This window comes from Mastigoproctus giganteus, chromosome 4, assembly GCF_048544385.1.
Source record: "Mastigoproctus giganteus isolate SK-2022 chromosome 4, ASM4854438v1, whole genome shotgun sequence".
NCBI classification, from domain to species: domain Eukaryota; kingdom Metazoa; phylum Arthropoda; class Arachnida; order Uropygi; family Thelyphonidae; genus Mastigoproctus; species Mastigoproctus giganteus.
In genome coordinates, this window is record NC_143578.1 from 111,907,935 (window position 1) to 111,931,814 (window position 23,880).

The following is a 23,880-nucleotide window of genomic DNA, read 5'->3' on the forward strand; positions in this document are numbered from 1 at the left end:
GGAAAATTGCTTTGAGATACGAGCAATTTGACATACGAGCAAGGTTACGGAACGAATTAAACTCTTATGTCAAGGTACCACTGTATCGTTTTTTTTCTCTCTATTTTCTCATTATACTTTCGGTTTCTGTTTTGGCTCACATTTTTCGGCTCCTGATTTTCACTTTTGTTTTCCCTTCTTCACAAGCATTTGGTATAAATCTCCTTTTTATACTAATACTTACAAAGCCAGGGTCCTTACTAAAAGGTTGGGCTTTACAACCCCAGCTAGCCTAATACGTTTAATATCGTTTTCTATACTTTTTACTTCTACCTTTTTTCTGTTCGTAACACTATTAGTGCAATACGAGGGTGATACGAACGTTCCAGCTGTCCTCATTCTATCGCTATTTTCATCTCTATTTAATTATTCCATTATCCCTTCCCCATCCTAAATTTAATACCTTGCCATATACCATTTGCTTGTTATAAATTTAATTCATGAAATTTATATACTTTTTCCACCAAATTTCAACACTAATATTTTTTCCAAAATTGCATAAAATCTACATACATAATTTTTTTTATGTAGATTATCTACATAACTCTAAAAACACTTATTTATATTTTATTTTAGCTTTATCCTTATTTTTTATATTACTGACACTGTGTTGGGACTACCTTGACCATATTCTGAAAGAGTAAAGATGCTTTATTTCATGCAGTTCCTAATACATGGCCAGGTGTAGTCCCCTGATGAAATATTATTATTGATAATAATAGTAGCCATATGGTGCAAGGAAGCCTGGTGCTTATTCAGCACCAGCCAAAAAAAAATTCCGAAGTTATCCTGAGTTATCCAGCTCAGGAACCTGGGTTTGCCAAACCCATACTCACCAGATGTGAGCCCCTAGGGTTGACCTTTTATCAATATTTACTTTAGCTAACATCAGATTTTTGCATATTTGCTTCCCCTTTTTTTTGACTTATAGCTAAATTTACCCACCCATTTCTGATGCTGGCTAGTTCTCCTTCTGTTGGTTTAATTACTTTGCATTAATTATTTTACTTTACAGCTCTCCTCTTTAATTGGCTTTTAAATTCAGCCTTTAATTCTCTTAATTCATTATAACATATAGGATTTTCACATTCTTTCTTTTTCACTACTACACCTTTTCTGATTTCTACTATCCTTCCACTATTAATTCTAACTTAGAGATGGTGCAAGACTTTGGGGGGAAGGGAATTTTTCTTGGTGTGGCCTGCTTTTCTAAAGATGGAATATGCTGGAATAGAAGAGGTGCAAGAATATTTGCAGTAGCTATCAACGCAGAGTTTGGGGGAACTGTTAACTTGAGGCTTTAGCCCCAAACTATACTGTAATCTAAATTACTCCACACCATCGGGCATTTCTCATATTGTGGATTTATACTTCGCAACTGGGTTGTCATCATTGCAACACCAAGCTCCAAAATGGTGCCGTATGGGTGATGGTATCTGCTGAGAATAAGTAACAATAGTCACTCCTATGATGAAGTGTTACTTATTCGAGGTAGTGCAATATCATGGCAACTCATTGTGAAGGTATTCACAATATTAGATATATTTAATGATGCCAATTTATAACTACTTAAGTAGTTGACTGAAATGATGCAATTGCACTAATTTGTACATTAGTATGATAGTAATTTGTCAGAGAAGGAAGTCATTTCTCATGTTGGAAGCATCATTAAGAGACAACAGATATCACTTAAGGACCACAATGTACAGGAAATCAAGAAGAGCCAGTGGGATGATGTATGACAATTTCTGCCCATATAATTTACAGAATTAAAAAGTAAATAATATAAAATTGATTGTTTGATGTGTGTGTTTGTTACGGAAGACTTTCTGGACACCTGTTAAGTAAATCATAAATTGCATCTAGATTGTTAATAAAGAATATTATTATTACAAGTGACTTCCAGACACCATGTTTTTTTCTACTGTGTTAACATTGGGCACTTGTTTAATCTAAGGATCTCAAGGATGGTCAAGTTTGAAAGAACCCAAACCCACATTATACTCCTTCCTGGGATGCACCTAAAGCCATGAAGAAAACATTTTGAAGAACCGCAATGAATATACAAGACAATCTTCACACATACAGTGAAGAGTTGCAAAAAAACTGTGAAATTTAATATTTTGCATTCAGTATAATAGCGTAGCTTAATTTATTATGGTACTCACCTTTATATAATCTGCAATTGATGTTATAATAAGATGCATGATAGTTTTAGTTTTAAATTGGAGTGGGTAAGTTAGGATTTAAAAACAGAATTAAAATATGTGCAAGGAAGTAGAAGTGCACGTCTTCGTCCTTGGTTGTCAATGTTGAAGTTGAAATAATTGGAGTTATATGGTTAAACACAGGAGGCCAATAGCCATAACAAGTGGCTTTCGTTATCTACGTCTTCAGTTGGCAATGGTGGGATGAAAGTGAACGTGTATATTTAAGAAGGCTAAGTTCCCGTGATGGATGTGGAAATCTCAGGTGCATGAGATTCCAAGCCGGTACGATGTTATAGGGTAATTTGGTATTTAATACTTGGAGATTAGAATGGCGGCAAAACCATTCTATAACTAGGGCTTCATATTGGAAAATTTTAAAACTAGATTTTAATTTGATAATGGGAATAGCTGAATCTACTAAGGGGGTGTGGTTGTGGGATTGAACGTGTGATGCTAGTTCTGTATTGGACTGTCCCGTCCTAAAGCTGTTGTAGTACGCGCGTGTTTGATGTTTTGATAGAGCCGTATTTAGAGGTGGTGCTACCAATGTAGCATGCATTGCAGTTATGTTGACATTTAATTAGGTAAACAATGTTGTTCATGTCGCTAATATGGTATTTTTGTGTCTCTTTATATGAATTAAACAATGAACCTAGTTTATTATAAGTTGAAAATGTAAGGGTGATGTCAGTACCTTTGAATAATCGGTGGAATTGATTGGCAAGATTACTATGGTAAGGAAGGATAATACGTAAATTATTGTTGGAAGTGTGTTTGGGAGGGTTGTTAATATTATTTTGGACTGTGAAAATGGTTTGTTGAATTAACTGAATAGGGTATTTCCTAGATATGAATTTGCTTGTAAGATATTGAAGTTCATTATTAAGATCGTTTTGTGTGGAACTGTATTTTATAGCGTTGTAGATTTGATTATAGAGGACAGCTTTGTTTTGTGTTGAGGGGATGGTGCGATTCAAAATGTAAATATTTCCCGGTGTGGGTAATTTTTCTGAAAATTCTTGTTCCTAATTTTGTATCATTCCTATATATGGTGTTATGGTGAGGTTTAGAAAATTAATTTGTCCGTTTTCTTCTAATTTTAATCTATTATGCCATGAATTAAATTTAATGAAAAGGTCATCTATTGTGGATTTGTGCCCTATTAAAAGGATATCATCAGCGTATTGTATAAATAATTTAATATTTGAGGGGTATGGTTGTAGTATATGGTTTTCTATGGAGGCTAGGTAAATTTCAGATGGGGGGGGGGGGGGGCTGAGATCCCCAATCACATAGGTAGGCCGTATGTTTGCTGGTATATTTGATTAAGAAATCAGAAGTATCTGGCATCTAATAAAAAGGTTGTAAGTTCTAATATACTATTAATTGAGAGAGAAGTGCGATTGGATAAGGTTTCGTCGTCTGTTAAGAAATTACGTAAAGTTTGTAATGTTGAAGGCAAATGTACATTAGTGTACAATGAGACTACATCAAAAGATGCTAGGATATCATCGTTGGTTATTGTGATGGGATTTATTTTTATCAAAGGTTTGGGAGGTATTGTGTACTTTGAATTTCGAAAATCTGGTGAGGGGAGAGAGAATTTTGACTAGGAAAGAAGATAAATTTGTGAAAGCTGATTTACTGAAGGATATGATAGATCTTAGTGGGTTGTTGGGTTTGTGAAGTTTGGTGATACCAAACATATGCGGTAGAATGTTGTTCCAGATGCCAATTTGTTGTAAGGTATGTAAATTAATTTCATTGTTTGACCTTAATTTCCTTAAAATAATGTCAAGCTTATTTTTATGTTTGGAAATACTATATGTATTGTCTAGTTTGTATGTATCTGAGTCGGAGAGTATTGATTCCATTTTTTCTATGTATGTGCTTTTGTTTATAATTATTATGGTGTTCAGCTTTCTGAACTATAATATTTGGATTGTTACGTATTTTTTGTAAGTTAGTTAACTGTTGTTTGTTTATGTTGGGTTGGGGTTTAAATCTGGAATTAAGAATTGAATTACTTTGATGTATTATACGCCATTTATCCGGATGGTTATCTAGTTTGGTTTGTAGTTCCATTATACATTCTTTATAAGGGTGTTAGTTATCTTTAATAGCAAAATTAAAACCGTGATCGAGGCTAGCGAGTTCAGTAGGAGAAAAAGGGTATGAAGAAATGTTTACAGTGGAAGATTTTGGGGGAATGTGAGATTTCTGTGAGGGTTCCCCATTTTCTATTGTGTCTGAGTTCTATGTCTTTAATAACAGCTGTTATACGTATTTCATTATATATCGTAAAATCCACCCAAGATTGCGGTGTCATATTTCTTTTTAGGCTGAATCTTAGTCGGTGTATTTGGGATAGTAGGTTATTTTTTATTGCATCTCTTCTGTAATTCTTTTTGTACAATTTTGATACATAATGTATGGATATTTTTTACATGTGTTCCAAAGGAATATACGGGCGAATTTCGGGATAATATTATGGAAAAGACTTTTTTTTTAAAAAGGAAATATTGGTTTTATTGGAAAAATATTTAACAAGAATTTTTGAAAGTTGTGTTTCAGGATTTGACATGTTCAGGGGCATCAAGGAACATAGGTAAAAAAGGCGGGGCAGATGAAGGTGCGTGTAAATAGTTAAAGTATTTTGTATTATGACAATTCAATAATTGTAGATCTCTTAAAATACCATTTTTAATTGACACAATATAATAGCGTAGCTTAATTTATCATGGTACTCACCTTTATATAATCTGCAATTGATGTTATAATAAGATGGATGATAGTTTTAATTTTAAATTGGAGTGAGTAAGTTAGGATTTAAAAACAGAATTAAAATATGTGCAAGGAAGTAGAAGTGCACGTCTTCGTCCTTGGTTGTCAATGTTTAAGTTGAAATAATTGGAGTTATATGGTTAAACACAGGAGGCCATTATAACATCGCACCGGCTTGGAATCTCATGCACTTGAGATTTCTACATGCATCCAGGAGCATCATGGGAACTTAGCCTTCTTAAATACACGCGTTCACTTTCATTCCACCATTGCCAACTGAAGACGCAGATAACGAAAGCCACTTGTTATGGCTATTGGCCTCCTGCATTTAACCATAGAACTCCAATTATTTCAACTTACATTGACAACCAAGGACGAAGACGTGCACTTCTACTTCCTTGCGCATATTTTAATTCTGTTTTTAAATCCTAACTTACTCACTCCAATTTAAAATTAAAACTATCATCCATCTTAATTATATCATCAATTGCAGATTATATAAAGGTGAGTACCATGATAAATTAAGCTACGCTATTATATTGTGTCAATTAAAAATGGTATTTTAAGAGATCTACAATTATCGAATTATTTTGCATTCTCATTTAGATTTTATCCATCTCAAGCTAGGCCTTGGTGACATTAGTGATGATGAGCATGACAGACTCTTTCACCAGGATATCATGTCTCTTGATATCCTTGCCATTTCTAGAAAGAAAGGGCCTTATTGATTTAGAAATGTTCTGAAACATGTTACCTCTTTTTTTTTTTTTTTTTATTTCCCCTCCATATTACAGTGATTTGCAATTTTTTTAACCCTAATTAAATGTGACATAAATTATTGTGTCACCAATTTGAGATAAATCATTTTATATCAGATGAAAATTCATGAAAACACTAAGCAGGAAATATCCCTTCTTAAACAAAAAAACTACAAAATGAAAATAATTACACAAGAGCATTTTCTCTCTCTGGTGATTCCAGAGAGGGAACAATCTTACTGCAAGGAGATCTCATTATAATATATGTACATTAACAAAGAATGAGTTTAACTCCACTTGGTTCACAAGCATAGGCTTGTGTTTTCCTTCTCCCTTCCAAGAAAATCTTTTTAACTGTAAAACAGTATTCCATTCAGAACCATAACAAGCAAATTTTGCACGATTCTATAAATTTAAAAAGGGTTTTCCAATTTTCTTTTCCCGCTTCTACCTAAATTTGCAACTTTCTAGCTTTAGTGGAACATGGTTATAATTTATAAGCAAGAAGTAGTTATTTACTTACATTAAAGATATTTCTTACAAAGTATGTATGATGCAGAAATAGATGTCTGCTTTGGAATCTGCATGATTGGTTTTATATAGAACATCTTTTAGTTGAAAAGACAAAGATCAAAGGTTAATTTTTTGTGCAGTATTATTAAAGTGTTATTAAAATAAATCTTTAATTATGAAATTAAGAGTTGAATCTCTCCCTAGGATACATCTGAAAAAGAAACCTCTCATCTAAAGTGAAGATTATTATTTCAAGGACTGGTATCAGTCATATTCACACTTGAGTGAATTTTTTATAAGATGATTTTCATAACCTGTATAAAAAAATACTAACTCAAAGAATATTTGTAAATATTTAAATAAAATTTGACATTTTATCTTTCAAATAAAAAATAATAGAAATAATCAAAGAGAGAATGATCATCAAGAGTCAACCCATCTATGTTAAGTGGTCCAATCTGATTCATCCTTTTCCTTCTAGAGTTTACATGAGTAAAGGAGTCCTTGCTGTTTTTCTTTGCATCCTTTGCCAAAGATTTCTCATAATCTGCCTTTGCCTGCCTAACTTCCTTTGTGATTTGTTTACAGACAAGATTAACTGCCATAGACTTCTGTGTTATCTGATAATTTATATTCTTCCTATACATTTTTCTTCTCTGCTACAAGCCTCATTAATTCAGCTGACATCCATTTAGGCCTGAACCTTGAACAGTATTTCTTAGTTGGAATGAAAAGCCTAGTAGCCTCCAAGATTAAGTCCCTGAAGGCTTCCCATTTAGAATTCAAAGTTAGTAACATCAGTCGATCCCACTGTACAGAATTCAAAAACTGTCTGAGACCCCTGTAGTCAACTTTACGAAAGCAAAAGCCCTTCCCTTTAGCCTTGATGGTAGTTACATCTTTAAGTAATTCCCATATAAATACATTGTGATCATTGTTACCCAGTGGTTCCTTTATCTGCAAATTCTTAATGCATGAATAATCACAGCTGATAAGCAGATGAAGAGCATTACTCCCTCTCGAACATGCTGCTGTAGAAAACAGTCATCCAATAAATCCAAAAAAGTCTTGCTAGTGTGTGAGTGACCAACCACAAGTTCTAGTCAATATCTGGAAAGTTAAAATCTCCCATTATAAGACATTCTGAGTTACTGGCTCACTATTTCTTTGTACAATTGCTCATTATACTCATCAGATTCATGTCGCCTACAACACACATCTACTCTCATTTTTCCTTTCCTAGTGCTTATGTTACACCAAATAGACTCAACATTGCATTCATCAACATCAATTAGATGCATTTTCTTAGATTTTGTTTCTTAAATAACAGTATAATCCCTCTGTCCTTTCTGTACACATTGTACTCCTCAAATTCCAATTCTGCACTGCTTACCTGTGTGTGACACCACGTCTCTGATATCCCCACAATATCTGCCTTTGATGTCTTGACTAGCACTTCAAGCTCATCAGATTATATCTATAACTCCTAGCATTGGTGTACATGCACCTGTTCCTATTCTTAGTTAACCTAACACAGCCTATGTATTTATTTGTTCCACTATAGAAGCAGTACAAAAATCATTTTTGCCTCTGCCTGCAGCCACTTAATCTTAATCTGTGTATCCTCCCAAACTAGCAGTTTTCCGACCCACCTAACACTGCCTTGATAGCAGCAGCAAATATTCTTACACCCTTTCTATTTAAGTGTACCCCATCCCTGTGGAAGCAGTCTGTCCTGTCAACAAGCACAGACCAGGCTGAAAAACATTCTACCCCTTGAGCCTTGGACGATCTCTCCAGGGCAGAATTGATTGACAAGGCTGTCATCATATACTCCCTCCTATCGTGTCTGGGCAGAATTGCAGACACTTTCACATTCAACCCTAACTCGCAATTTTTTTCAACATTGACCTGTACTTGTTGAGTAAATCTGCAGATCTCTTACTTTTAATGTCATTAGTTCCAATGTGTACAATAATATCACCCTTTTATGCTCTTAAAAGATATCTGCTCTACAATGTCATCAACTTTTGTCCCTGGCAGACAAACCCTGGTCCTGTTCCTCCTATCCTTGCATAGTATATCCCCTGTCTCCCTGACAATTGTCACCAACAATAACTAGTTCCTTTGGGACCAGTGCATTCTGCTTGGAAATTGCCTCCGTGTTGCGTGATGCACAGGAGTCAGCTCTGCCGTTGAGCTGGGCAGCTGAGAGCGTGATTGGGCTCCTCATTAATTTCTTCGAGGGCATCTACCCTACACCAAGCTCTCATAGATGCCTTAATTTGAACTTTAAATGTCCATAAGTGTGGTTTTCTGCTTAAAAAAAATAAGATGTATATTATATATTTACATTACATAGGGTAAACATTTCATCACAAAAAAATTTAATAGAAATTATATTAAAAAAGTTTTATACAAAAACTTGAAGTATTTACAGCATCACAGCAGAATAACACCTTATATAAAATATACATATTCTATTCTTTACTGTTATATATTATCAGGTGATAATCGGAATTAATGAAAGTAAATAAGCCAGTTTAGCACTTTTAAAGTACATTTATCACAAGTACTAGTGAACAAAAACAGTCTACTATTCAAAAGAAATTACTTTTTTAGAATTAAATTGTATGATGTTACACTTCTAAAACAAAATTGAGTTAATAAATAAGTAAAAATATATCATTTGTAAAATAACTCTTGGTTGTCAACAGGAAAATATAATAAAATACAAATTACAAAAAAAGTAATATAATGTTAACAGAAAAGCTGATAAATTTCATATTACTATAAAGTGTTATTTTATAAATCAGTGCAAATCTTGTAATAAGTCATCGCTGCACTTATAACTGAGATAAAGCAAGGGAATTTGGTTTCCATACACGTAGAAAGCCATCACTATTAGCAGTGGTCAAGATATTATCGAAAGTAGAAATCTGAAAGATTATATAACAAGAGATATAAAATCTTTTATACAATTAAAAATTGTTCCAATTTTAACAATTTGCATTTCTAAACAATTAAAACAAGGGTAAAAAAACTTATTTTATACTTTTGCCCATATTGATTATTGATTTAATGCTTCTCAATTCTGAAATTGGAAAATCTATATATAATATAGTGAATGCCACTTACTTGCAACCACTTCAGGACTAACTAAGCTAAAGTGATAATTATAACCAAAGGAACAAGAATACAACTGTCCAGAAAGAAAACATGAAAATCAAGCAATATAAAATACTTTAATTTGTCCACCGTCTTTGAGAAAGTCATCGATAAAAATGAAACTGTCACGGTGTTTCTGGAAATCAGTAGAAACCATTAAAAATAAATAAAGATATTAAAATTAAGAATCTCAGAAAGGTTAATGCTCTACAGTAAAGCAGTCGGATTCGTAAGAGTAGGAATAATGATATCCACATGAAGCAAAACCAGGATTTTACATAATCATTTCCACTATATAAACTTGCATAAACTGCACTGAGGCAAAAATAAAAAAAAGGCAATAACATAAACTGAAACCCTATTACAATAAATGGCATTTTTCCTATGTATAAAAGTGATAACATTATCTGTGATTACAATATGCTGAGTGCACTTATTGTATTCTGCTTCCACTGTTAGCCATATTCAATAGCACACTTATATAGTACCAGCCAAAAAAAAAAAAAAACCCTGCTTACCTCATCTGTTCATTCTCTCTACTCAATTCCATTACACCAAATGGAAGTTTGTTCCAACACTTAATTACTCTCTGGCTGAAAGCAAATTTTCACACATCTATTTTGCAATCATCCTTTTTAAGTTTATGTTGCCTTGTGTGTTGTCTGAGAAAGATTAAGAATGCTATTTAATTTACTAAATTCATTCAAAACCTTAAACACTTCAATGAAATCTGAAAGGGGCTTAAAATAATCCAGATGCTTCAAATTTGCAGAACTAAAGTCTTTCTTGCTTTCTCTGCACCTACTGCAAGAGATCCACATTCTTCTTAAAATGAATTGCAGTACACAAAATGCAGCCAAAATGCCATTGCTTTACGAGAGCTCCTTGTCCCTGCTGGCAAAGTAGTTGTACATCACTGACAGACACTCCTGTAAAGCTGTCCTAGCAGCCTGCCTGCACTGATCAGAGAACTTTATGGCAGATTACAAATCACCTCTAGGTCTCCAACACTGGGTGTAGTACCACCCCACATGGTGTTATTCTAGGATTACTGCTGTCCATATGTGGTACCTCTCAATTATCAATGTTAAACCTCAATTGTCACTTCCAGCCCATCTGTTTTGTTGCAGTATTGTGCCTTGATTCCTGTCATTAACCTCTGTATCATTAATAAATACTGAAAACAGTAAGGTGCTTAGCACTGAATCCTGAGTGATGTCACTAATAACACTAGTCCAAGAAGAGCAGTGCCTACTTATAACCATCCTCTACCTTCTGCAACTTAACCATCCCTTTATCCATGGGTAATTTACCCCTGCCATACTGTTTCAATACGTACAACAGTCTTTCATACGGAACAGTGCCAAAAGCCTAAATCGGGGGTTCTCAAACTTTTTAATGTGAATCACCCTAAATCCATTATGAAAAATTCCTAGCACCAGGTGCATGGGCACTGGAAGAATATTTTGTATGGTGGTGCATGTGGAAGGGCAATGAGGGAATTTTTTTTTTTTTTTTTGAAAAATGCATAAAAAAACATTTGGCTTTTGGTACAGGATTTTTAAACGAAAATTTTTTATTTAAAAATTGGCCTCACCACATTTTATGCACAATTTCTATATCTCTAAGAATAATAAATTGTATCAAAAAATCTAAATTAAAGAAATAATATTCGATTGTTTTTAGAACAATAAGTACATTTTCTAATTTATATCCAGAAACTAAAAAAATAAATAAAAAATACAAAACTATATTGAAATTTTATTAATTTTAGGGCTAAGATCTAAGTGAATATGAGCATTGGCAGCGGCGCTGTGCTGTTTCAAATACAGTATGTGACAGATGGCTCAGCTCTTCCGTATGTGGGTACAGGCTTGGCACACCCAGGGTCCTGAGCTGGATATCATCATTCTTCTCTTTCTTGGTGATTCCTTTCTACTTCTGACTTGTTCTCTCTCTCTCCCTCACACGCGATAACTTGGGAATTTTTTTTGGCTGGTGCACATAAGCCACAGGCTTTCTTGCACCATAAAGCTAATAATAATAATATGTACATAAACACTGCGATGCGGTCAGCAATTATTTCATGGCGACTTCTAATTTACACAGTTGCATGAAAATCGACGACCTTTGTAGCGATGGCCACAATGTAAGCTGATGCTAAATTTGACATCGTGGCACACCTCCTTTGAGACCCACTGGCCTAAATCTAAGTACACGATGTGACGTCAAAATTATTTTTGCATCCCATTTCTCTGTTACTGCATTATAGTATTGGATTGGTCAGCAAAACCTTTCCCTAATCAATCATATGTTATGATTTCCTTAACTCCATTCCTATAAGGATGGTCTGCAATTCTTTAACCATTGACTCTGTCAGTGGTTAAATTTGTATAAGCATGCTGAAATGGAAGTGATGGAAGTTTAAGCTCATCAGTTATGATAGATCCACAAACTGCTGGAGTATAAATTTTCTCTCTCTCTCTCCATTTACTTAAGGTCAGCTAGTTGATTAATTTGAGCATAGCACAGATGGCAAATCTTGTGTGACTTAAAATGCCTCTTGGGTCAATGCAGAATATCAGGAAAATGTTTAGGCAATTTGGACAGGTAAAGAAAGTACTGTATGTCAAAATCTTCCAGTCACTGCAATTCCACTGGAACAATAAAAATAATAAAAACAGCACCAATGCAACGGCTAATTCTCAAAGCTACCTACGAGAATTAACTGCAGTTAAACATTAAAAGTTGTAACACACAGGCTCAGCCAATGACTAAAATCAACTTTTTTTTGTGATCAATAACTTTTACTTATGAGACAATATCCAGCAATGTCCACCTTCCCCAATGATTCACATGGATCTGAAGAAAGTCAAGAACAGCAGTGGCATCTGTTCATTTGCAGTGAACCACTAAACGTGATGTGTAAATAATGATATACTATCTGAAAAAAGTGGCTGCAGTCAAGGTCAACTGGTTTTAATTCCCCTCCTCCTGTGGCCATGTATAAAGTCATGCTATAATATACTCTTTACCCATCAACCACAGATGATTTGAGCTTGTACAGATCTGGAGATACATGTGCTTAATATATCTCCAGATCTTAATATATGTGCTGGAGATAAGTTATAAAAGGATGTACTTTACTAACAGATATACTTTGTTAACCTTTTAAGGTTATGTAAAGATAAAACCATATTTTATGCTAGATTAAAACCAACTTTGCAGTGTTAAATCATTCTTTATTTGTAAACTTTTTTTTTTTTTACTACTACTATACAGGCAACTTGAATAACTTTGTATACTAGAGACCTCACTGGAACAGGATGTCTGCTCCTCTGTAGAGGCTCAGAAAGTGATGTGTTAAAGGTAAAAGCTTCCCTTTTTGAGGTAGAGAGTAACCTAACCACTCAATTTCTGCATATGAAGACACTATTGTATTTAAAAGTTATTAAAAACTAGTGTTTATAGTCTAATTTATAGTCTATAAACTATAATTTATAGTTTATAGTCTTATAGTTTAATTCTTTATGCTGTAAAAGAAAAGTCTATAGAAGGGGTAACTGAAGATGTAGCAGCCTAGAGTGAACTCTCTAGATGGCCTTGAGTGATACTAGATCTTGTAGAACACTTGCTCACAGACATATGTGCTTCTGAAGAAAGCTCTAGAAAAGAATATGATTATAAATACATGGTGTCTTTCTTTTGACACAATTCTTATCAAAGTTTGTAAAACTCTTCTATAAAATTTTTCTTTAAATATTAAATCACATTGCATGAAAATACATTTGCAAGTTCTCACGTACCTCATCAGCATTAATGTGAAATAGAGCAGAAAAGAAAGTGAAGAGAGGATGTTTTTTCTTAATATTGAAACCATGAATCTAACACGAAAATCATGTTGACATATTTAGCAGTGGCGTACGTTATTGAACATCATGTAATGACATAAGTCTGAACTTGTTTAGTTCAGACTTATGTCAATTATTGAAAGCAAATTCAAGTGTCCATTTGTCGCCTTCAAATTGAATTGCTGGGTTTCTCTTCAGTTTTGAAGTCTGAATTTTGGCTTAGTGATAGAACATGCTGTAAATGTTTGCCTTCTATATTTTGCTCACAAGTGTGCAAAAGGCACACTTGTGAGCCTTTTGCACACTTGTGAGCAAGTGTGCAAGTGTGCAAAAGGCAAACATGGCATAGTATTGTGTCAATACCATGCCAAACTATTAACACTCCCAAGATACCTATCTAAGGTGCAGACTGAATGCTAAGAAACAGCTCTAAAATAACAAAACAAAAACACAGGTTCTGCCACGGCACCGCACCCTTAAATATGCAGATGTCTTGTTTAAAAGTTAAAATCTTTATAAAGATTTTAGTTTTTGCTGTCTGGTGCAAACTTAGAAAAATTATGATTTTTTTAATTTTACACCAGACAGCAAAAACTAAATTGGCTACTATGGTTAAAACTACATTTCCTTATTAACAGCACCAGGAATTTCTTAAATTTCATTTTCCTAAAAATATATATATACACATATATATACACACACACACACACACACATTTACTTCATTCACAATCTTTATACTATTTTTATACTTTTCTCTTATATTTTATATTTTACCACCAGTTTTATACACGCATAAAACTAGTGGTAAAAAAAAAAAAAAAAAAAGGTAAACTGCAGCCATTATCACCCACTGTGGGATGGAAGCCTCCTCAACAATTCATGTTGAGGGAAATGGAACATAATCTGCCATGCTGGTGTGGAAGGTGACAGATCGACCGTATTTAGCAGTCAGGGGCTTGATCCCCAGTCAAGTAGCGGGAGTGCAGTAGCACTGTGCTGCACTCCCACTCCTGACCACTAGGCTACAGATGGTAATGGGAGCTTAAAAACAACAGCCATATATTTGTCAACTTAAGTGTCCTGGCAGAATGTGCTGTACAACGATCTAGAATCATCAAAATGTTCCTTTTTTTCTGAAGCCATTCTTCCGTCCACTTTTGATAACTATTCTGCCCAGACACGATAGGAGGGAGTATATGATGAGAGCCCTGTTGATCAATTCGGCCCTGGAAAGACTGTGCAGGGCTCAAGGGGTAGAATTTTTTTCAGCCTGGTCTGTACTTGTTAACAGGAGAGACTGCTTCTACAGGGATGGGATACACTTAAATAGAAAGGGTGCAAGAATGTTTGCTGATGCTATCGAGGCAGTGTTAGGAGGGTCGGAAAACTGCTAGATTGGGGAGATACAAGGACTAATAGATTAACAGTAGCCACTGGCAGAGGAGAAAGTGATTCTTGCACTGCTTCTATTGGAATGAGCAGCAGCCTGGAAAATAAGATGCAGGATATTTCAGAGACTGCTGGGAATCATTGGGGTACAAGTAAACACATGGGTTGTGTTAGGGTGGCTAAGAGGAAGAGCAGGTGCATGTATACTTGCGTGTACACCAATGCTAGGAGTCTAGTAAATAAATTTGATGAATTTGAGGTATTGCTCAAAACATCAAAGGCAGATATTGTTGGGATTTCAGAGACGTGGTGTCACACAGATATAAGGAATGCAGAACTGGAATTTGGGCAGTACAATGTCTACAGAAAGGATAGACAGGATAGGAAGGCAGGAGGGGTTATGCTATTAGTTAAGAAACACATAAAATCCAAGGAAGTGAAGCCAGTCGACATCGCTGGACAGTGCAGTGTCGAGTCAGTTTGGTGTGACATAAGCATTGGGAGATCAAAATTGAGAGTAGGAGTGTGCTATAAGCCTAATGACTCTGATGAGTATAATAAGAAACTGTACAGAGAAATAGAGTGGGCCAGTAAATCAGAGAGTCTTATTAGGGGGGATTTTAATTTCCCAGATATTGACTGGAATTTGGGGGCTGGTCACTCACACACTAGCAAGGCTTTTGTGGATTTACTGGATGATTGTTTTCTACATCAGCATGTTTGGGAGGCAACTAGAGGGAGTAATACTCTTGATTTGATTATCAGTAGTGATTCTTCGTGCATTAAGAATCTGCAGATAAATGAACCACTAGGTGGCAGTGATCACAGTGTTCTGAAGTGGGATTTACTCAGAGGTAACTACCATTAGGGGTAAAGGGAAGGGGTATTGCTTTCGTAAAGGCGACTATGATGGACTGAGACAGTATTTAAATTCTATACAGTGGGACCAACTGATGATGTTACCAACAGCAAATTCAAAATGGGAAGCATTCAAAGAACTTATCTTGGAAGCTACTAGGCTTTACATACCAACTAAGAAATATTGCTCAAGGTTTAGGCCTAAATGGATGTCAGATGAACTAATGAGGCATATGGCAGAGAAGAAAAATGCATGGGATACATACAAATTAACACGTGACACAGAAGCCTATGATAGATACAAGTTGATCTGTAACCAAGTTACAAAGGAGGTTAGGCAGGCGAAGGCAGATTACGAGAAATCCTTGGCAAAGGATGCGAAGAAAAACAGCAAAGAGTTCTTTACTTATGTAAACTAGAAGGAAGGGGATGAATCAGATTGGTCCACTTGATATCGATGGGTCAACTGTTGATGATCCTGCTCAGGTAGCTAACAAACTAAATGAATATTTTGCATCGACATTCACACATGAGGAGTTATTCAGCGAGGGGAATGCCAGAGGTGTATTCAACTCTGGCAGTAAGCTAGAGAATCTTGTAATAACTGAGAGTAAAGTGGAGGAGAAATTGTTGAAGATAGACACAAGAAAGGCACCTGGGGTGGATGGAATCTATCCAGTTATATTAAAGGAGGCAGCAATGGAAGTAAGCAAACCCTTAGCCATAATTATGAGAGCTTCCTTGGACTCAGGGGAGGCCCATGGACTGGAGATGTGCAAATGTGACCCCAATTCACAAAGGAGGATCAAAGGCTGACACAAGTAATTATAGACCTGTGAGTTTAACTTCTGTTCCCGGAAAACTAATGGAGGCACTGGTTAAAGAAGCACTGCAGGATCATCTAGACAAGACTTCAGTTATAGCTCAGACACAGCATGGTTTTGTTAAGGGGAAGTCTTGCCTGACCAATTTGATTGGATACTATGATGCAGTCACAAAAGAACTGGATGCAGGGAATAACTTTGATATTATATACTTGGATCTTAGAAAGGCTTTTGATACTGTTGCACATGGAAGACTGCTGCACAAATTGGAGCAGTGTGGCATTGGATGCAAATTGCTGCTATGGATAAAGGGATGGTTGAGGGGGAGAAGACAGAGTGGTAATCAATGGACACTGCTCATCGTGGGCTAATGTTATTAGTGGAGTCCCTCAGGGTTCAGTATTGGGTCCTTTATTGTTTTCTGTATTTATAAATGATATTGATGATGGTATATCAAGCTTAATGTCCAAGTTTGCAGACGACACGAAGGTTGGCAGGGTTGTCAAGGACACTACTGACACTATGCTGCTGCAACAGGATCTGGAAAGGTTGAGCAGATGGGCTGAGAGGTGGCAAATGAAGTTTAACATTGACAAATGTAAAGTACTACATATGGGAAACAGCAACCCCAGAGCAACGTTTCAACTCTGTGGTACTACACTGACAGTGGTAGAGAACGAAAGGGACTTGGGGGTGGTTGTGCAGGCAGATATGAATTTCTCTGAGCAGTGCAGACGGGCTGCAAGAGTAGCTCATGGAGTATTGTCAATGATATACAGGAATTTTTCTAGCAGGGATAAGGAGGTGATTATTCCCTTGTATAAGACAATGGTCAGGCCACACCTGGAGTACTGTATACAGGCCTGGAGACCTCATTTCAAGAAGGATGTAGAGCTGCTGGAACAAGTACAGAGAAGGGCAACAAGATTAGTGAATGAAACAAAGGGGTACTCTAACGAAGAAAGGCTTAAGTTTTGCGAATTACAGTGTCTGGAGACTAGGCACCAGCGAGGTGATCTGATAGAGGTGTACAAAGCCTTGAATGGTTTGAGCATGCTGAATGCTGATGGGATTCTTCCTCTTGCTCAGAATAATCACCTGAGAGGGCATAAATTCAAATTGAGGAAAGACAGATTGTAGGACAGATGTGCAGAAATTTGCCTTTAGCCAGCGGGTGGTTGGGAGGTGGAACAGACTTCCATCCCTTGTCGTGGAAGTTGATAGCCTAAATAAGTTTAAGGCTCGGCTGGACAGGTATTTTGAACGAACAGAGGGGTGAAGTGGAAGTGGTTATTTTTTATTTATTTATTTTACTTTAATTTTTTTGGCTGATGCTGCATAAGCTTGCTTTCTTGCATCAAATGCCTCTACTAATGCTAATGCTAACTAAGACTGAAAAATTTTGACCGTAAGCATACCAGTGAGCATAGTTTTGTATTGCTATTTGAATTGCAGCATAACAGAATAGTGAGTCTTACTTAATTTTACACTGTGACAAGACTCTCCTCGAACAGCAAATATTTTGTTTGGCAGAAAATTATAAAATAAACCTGTCTCATCAAGATTAAAAATATCCTTTGCCTCTTATTTTTCAAGAATGGACCGTACAGAACACAGCCAGTCTGTAGCCTTTTCCTTGTCGACTAATCCAGAATTGCTGCAAACATTTCGCAAAACCAAGTTATTCCTGTCTTTAAATCTTGGGAGCCAGCCACTGCTGCATTTGAAGTTGCTAATTCCATGTTGTTGAGCCAGATAATTTGCCTTTTCTTGCAAAATCAGACCTGATATTGGCAAATTAGATGCATTCATTTGGTGGTACCACTTGAAACATTTTGTTTCAAGCTCCTCATGTGTTGAACCCAGGAAATCGTTTCCTGTTTTTTTTTTTTTTTTTTATCGCTGCTCCAACGTCATGCAGTTCTTCCAGTTTTTTTCGGTTTTTCACTATTGTAGATGAAGTAGGTAAAGGGATGTTATATTCCTTTGCAATATCCGTTTTGCTAAGTTCAATCCTATCAGCCTCTTATATAATTTTCAGTTTAATTTCCAGGCTCAATTCCATCAGTTTACGTTTTATAACCATAGCACTACACTACTAGATAAGATTTAATACAAACAAACTTTAGATTAAATTAAAGACACAAGTTCTGAAAAAGACATCAGCTCAGATAAAATAGATTACTGTATACTGTAGCAAGAGATTCTTTGAACTGACGTAACAATTGCAACTGACCTTAATCCCATGTAGAGTGAGGGAGTGTATCTAAACAACTTAGAAAAACTGTTTTTATTCTTTTGTTAATTTAGCATGATGTTTTTCAGAATGCACTTATGTTGTAGCACTTATGTTACCATAAACTGCACAACAAAACCAGTTTATAGTAGCACTTATGTTGCTATAAACTGCACAACAAAACCAGTTTATAGTAGCACTTATGTTACTATAAACTGGTTTTATTGAGCCATTTGAATTGCAAGTTGTAATTTCTAACAAGTCAGTGCCATCCTTCGGGAAGCGGGGGGAACCAGAGGTAATAATCAGACAACTGTGCTAAGATTTGTATTAAACATACAAAATAACAATATTTATTTCTCACAGAGCGAAAACAAACTTTGTAATACATGTTAACCGAATTTTGTAATAAACGAATATATTTACATAGAAAAGCCTATCCTTTCGCAGGGGAATGGTATGCGCTTCATATAAATGAGTACTTTGTATAAACTGAGTTTTTATTAATGAAATATTACTGTATGTATATACAGGCAACCCCCATATAACGTGGTACTTCTACAACACGTTTTTGCTCTAACACAATTGATAAATTACAGAAATCCTCGCACAACACGTAATTATATAACCAAGTTAGAGAATTGTGGCAAACCTAGCATAACATGGTATTTTGTGTGGGAGAAACCCTGCTATTATGTTGGATGAAATTTTTCAATGTTTCCATTCTTTTTTGCGAATCCCTGTTGTTGACTCGCTAGCCGTTATGCAAAAAAAAATAATAATTGGGAAATCCCTGTATTTTATTTTGTTAGGAAATCCCATGTTAGGTTTTGTGCTATTGAACTTGTGCTTGTTTAAGACCATAAAAAATTGTGACTTTGAAGGTTTTTGTAAGGTTATTTTGGCTTTTATTTGATTGTTTATAAATTTTTCCAGGTATGTATTAATAATCTTTGTTCTTATAAACCGTAATTTCTTTGTTGTGAATTAAATTCCAGCCCCCAACTTAAGCACTGCTGAAAAGAAACTTTATATTTTTAGAATCAAAGATATACATTTTGGATCATCTTAAAAAAGGCAAAAAAGGTACCATATGTTGCAAAAAGTTTAAATTTAAATGAAGCAATAATCCAGACTATAAAGAAAAATGAACAGAAAATTAGGAACTGTTACTGCAGGATCTTTAATTTCTGCAAATAGTAGTGGTGGTGGTGGTGGTAGAAGCGGCATGTGATAAGAGGCATCAGCCAAAAATAAAAAATAAAAAAAATTCACACATACAGTCCCTCTAAAAGTTTGTCCAGTTACTTCCACAATGACAGATGGAAGTTTGTTCCAGCAGTCAACTACCTGCTGTCTAAAGGCAAATTTCCACACATCTATTCTTCAAAAACTATCTTTCCTCAATTTGAATTTATGCACCCTCAGGTTCGTAATCTGAGCAAGAGGAAGAATCCCATCAGAATTGATCCTTCTCAACCCATTCAAGGCCTTATTAGTAATGGCCACATGGCGCAAGGAAGCCTATGGCTTATGCTGCACCAGCCAAAAAGAAAATAAATAATAAAATAAATAATAATAAAATAAAATAACAAAAAATAAATAAAATAACATAATAAAATTTAGAAAATAATAATAATAAAAATTAATAAGAGAAAAGGAAATGGACAACCTATGCATTTCCCTCCTCCCTTAGGTAATTATCCAGATGATCTTTGAATTTCCTCAGACTGTCAGCCTCTACTACCCATGTAGGTAACTTATTCCAGTAATTTATCACTCACTGCCTAAAATGAAACCTCCTGCAATCTAGTCGAAACAACTCCGCCCCCCAATACCTTAAAATTATGGCCCCTAGTTCTAGAATCATTTATAACCATGAAAATTTCATCCTTATTCATTTTGCTTATGCCTCTGAGTCTTAAACACATCAATCAAGTTTCCTCTAAGGTGCCTAATTCCAAGCTTTGCAACCCACATATTGTCTTTCTTCATACGGATGCCCTTTTTGTCAATCTCACCAGGCAAGTTACCCATCTTTGGACCCTTTCAAGAAGAACATTGTCTTTCTTTGGGTACAGTCTCCATACTTCAACACAGTATTCCAAGTTTGGTCTAACAATAGCCTTATATAATGGGATTATGACATCCTTATCTCTACTAGCGATTCTTTGATAAATCATCGATAGGACACCATGGGCCCTCCTTGCAACCAGCCAAGCCCCTTTCCTCCACTACTGGCTTTAGTTCAACTTTGCCAAGTGTATAAGTTATTTTGGAGTTACTGTTCCCCTGGTGCAACACTTTACACTTTTCTGGATTAAAGCATAGCTGCCATTTTTCTGACCATCTCTGAAGTCAGTCATTCTGAAGAAGCTCTGCACGGCGGCAATCATTCACTATACATCTCAATAAGATCACTTCGCAGGTGCCTAGTCTCCAAACACTGCAATTTGCAGAACTTAATCTTTTCATGGTAAGAGGACCCCTTCGTTCTCCTCACCAATCTTGTTGCCCTTCTCTGTACTTGCTCAAGCAACTCTTAATCCTTCCAAAAATGAGGCCTCAAGTGTACACAGTACTCAAGGCGTGGTCTGATCATTGCCTTATACAAAGGGATAATCATCTCCTTTTCCATAGTAGCAAAATTCCTGTATATCATTGACAATACACCATGACCTGCTCTGGCAGCCTGTCTGCACTGCTCAGAAAATGTCATATCTGGCTGCACAATTACTCCCAGATCTTTTTCATTTTCTAACACCCTAAGTGTAGTACAACACAGTTGGTACATTTCTCTGGGGTTACTTCTACCCATATGCAGTACTTTGCATTTGTCAATGTTCAACTTCAGTTCTCAGCCCATCTGCCCAACTTTTCTAGATCCTGTTGCAGTAGCACACTGCCATTACTGTCAACAACCATGCCAACCTTTGTATCATCTCCATACTTGGACATTAAGCCTTATGTACCTTCATCAATATCACTGATAAATATACAAAGCAATAGTGGGCCCAACACCGAACTCTGGGGGACTCCACTAAAACATTTGTCCATAAAGAGCAATGTCCACTGATTACCACTCTGTCTTCTCCCACTCAACCACACTTTTCTCCATTGTAGCAACTTGCCCGTAACACCATACCGCTCCAATCTGTACAGTAGTCTTCCATGCGCAAAAGTATCAAAAGCTTTCCTGAAATTTAAGTATATGATATCAAAATTATTTTTTGCTTCTAGTTCCTTTGTAAACACATCATAGTATCCAATCAAATTGGTCAGATAAGGCTTCCCCTTAACACACCCATGCTCTGTCTGAACTACAACTGCAGTTTTGTCTAGATGATCCTGCAGTGCTTCTTGAACCAGTGACTCCATTATTTTCCCTTGAACAGAAGTTAAATTAACAGGTCTGTAATTACTTATGTCATCCTTTGATCTCCTTCGTGAATTGGAGATACATTTGCACAGCTCCAGTCCAGGGGGGACTTCCCCTGAGTTATGCTCTCATAATTATGGCTAATAATTTGCCTACTTCCTTTGCCGTCTCCTTTAATATAACTGGATAGATCCCATCCATCCCAGATGCCTTGAATGCTTAGAATTTGCTGTTGGTAACATCAGATGGTCCCACTGTATAGAATTTAAAAACTGTCTGAGACAACTGTAGTCACCTTTACAGAAGCAAAAATCCCTTCCTTTACCCTTGATGGTAATTATATCTCTAAGTAAATCCCACATCAGTACACTGTGATCACTTCATCTGCAGATTCTTAATCCATGAATAATCACTACTGATAAGCAGGTCAAGAGTATTACTCCCTCTGGTTGTCTCTCGAACATGCTGCTGTAGCAAACAATCATCCAATAAATCTACAAAAGTCTTGCTGGTGCGTGAATGACCAACCCACAAGTTCCAGTCAATATCTGGGAAGTTAAAATCCACTATTATAAGACATTCTGTGTACAGGTGCTGCCTGACTTACGTAATAGCTGACTTTTTGCCATCCAGTGGAAAATTTAAAAAATCATAATTTTTAAGTTTGCACCAGACGGTAAAAACTAAAATCCTTATAAAGATTTTAGTTTTTAAACAAGACATCTATCTGCATATTTAAGGGTGCGGTGCTATGGCAGAGCCTGTATTTTTGTTTTGTTATTTTAGAGCTGTTTCTTAGCATTCCATCCGCACCTTAATAGGTATCTTGGGAGTATTAATAGTTTGGCACGGTATTGGACACAATCTAACATTTGTGAGCAAAATACAGAAGGCAAACATTTACAGCATGTTCTGTCACTAAGCCAAAATTCAGACTTCAAAACTGAAAAGAAACCCAGCAATTTAATTTGAAGGTGACAAATGGACATGTGGATTTGCTTTCAATAATTGACACAAGTCTGAATTAAACAAGTTCAGACTTATGATGTTTAATCATGTAATGACTTGAAATTAAATTTTATTTGTGGGAGTCACAGTTAAGAGCTTGCAGTTACGCTCACTTTCCAACTCTGGAAAATTGTAATGTATGTGACTGATAAATATGTCAACATGATTTTGGTGTTAGATTTGTGGTTTCAAGATTAAGAAAAAACATCCTCTCTTCACTTTCTTTTCTGCTCTATTTCACATTAATTCTGAGGAAGTACCTGAGAATTTGCAAATGCATTGTATTGTATTTTCATGCAATGTGATTTAAGATTTAAAGAAAAGTTTCATAAAAGAGTTTTACAAACTTTGATAAGAATTGTGTCAAAAGAAAGATACCATGTATTTAAAATCATGTTCTTTTCTAGAGCTTTCTTCGGCAGCACAGTGAGGTGAGCAAGTGTTCTACAAGATCTAGTATCACTGAAGGCCATCTTGAGAGTTCACTCCTGGCTGTTCCATCTTCAAATACCCCTGATATAGACTATCTTCTTCTGAAAAGCAATAAAATTTTTAGAAAAATACATGTCAAATTATGTGGATGGATAGCTGAATGAGTAACCATTGCAGAATGAACTTCTGAAGATTTCACAGTGACTTGAAAATATTGTTTTGTTACTATTTCATTTTTCTGTATTGTCTTCCTTTGCTATATCTTTCTAATTATTCAAGTCAGTTAATAATGTTAATAGTGAAGTTCCCAAATATTTTAAATTTTAAATTGCTGATAGCAAACAAAGTATAACAAACAAACAAAGCTTGGCTTTTCTGTGAAACTTAAGTCTTATGATTAATAATGTTAAACTCAGCATAACGTTTACT

At 35.6% G+C, this 23,880-nt stretch overlaps 2 protein-coding genes across 2 annotated transcripts in view; one reads left to right on the forward strand and one right to left on the reverse strand.

Moving 5' to 3' along the window:
• The window catches only part of LOC150086996 (ubiquitin-conjugating enzyme E2 T-like), a 98,535-nt gene extending 91,952 nt beyond the window's left edge, over nucleotides 1–6,583 (forward strand). The window contains exon 7 of the mRNA XM_090371737.1: nucleotides 6,509–6,583. Coding sequence (XP_090227863.1) covers nucleotides 6,509–6,544 — 36 coding nt within the window. The 3' untranslated portion in view covers nucleotides 6,545–6,583. The remainder of the gene's footprint in view (nucleotides 1–6,508) is intronic.
• A 2,437-nt stretch (nucleotides 6,584–9,020) lies between these two features.
• The window catches only part of LOC150086997 (F-box/WD repeat-containing protein 9-like), a 148,940-nt gene continuing 134,080 nt past the window's right edge, over nucleotides 9,021–23,880 (reverse strand). The window contains exon 9 of the mRNA XM_090371736.1: nucleotides 9,021–9,243. Within this exon, the coding sequence (XP_090227862.1) occupies nucleotides 9,151–9,243 (93 nt within the window). The 3' untranslated portion in view covers nucleotides 9,021–9,150. The remainder of the gene's footprint in view (nucleotides 9,244–23,880) is intronic.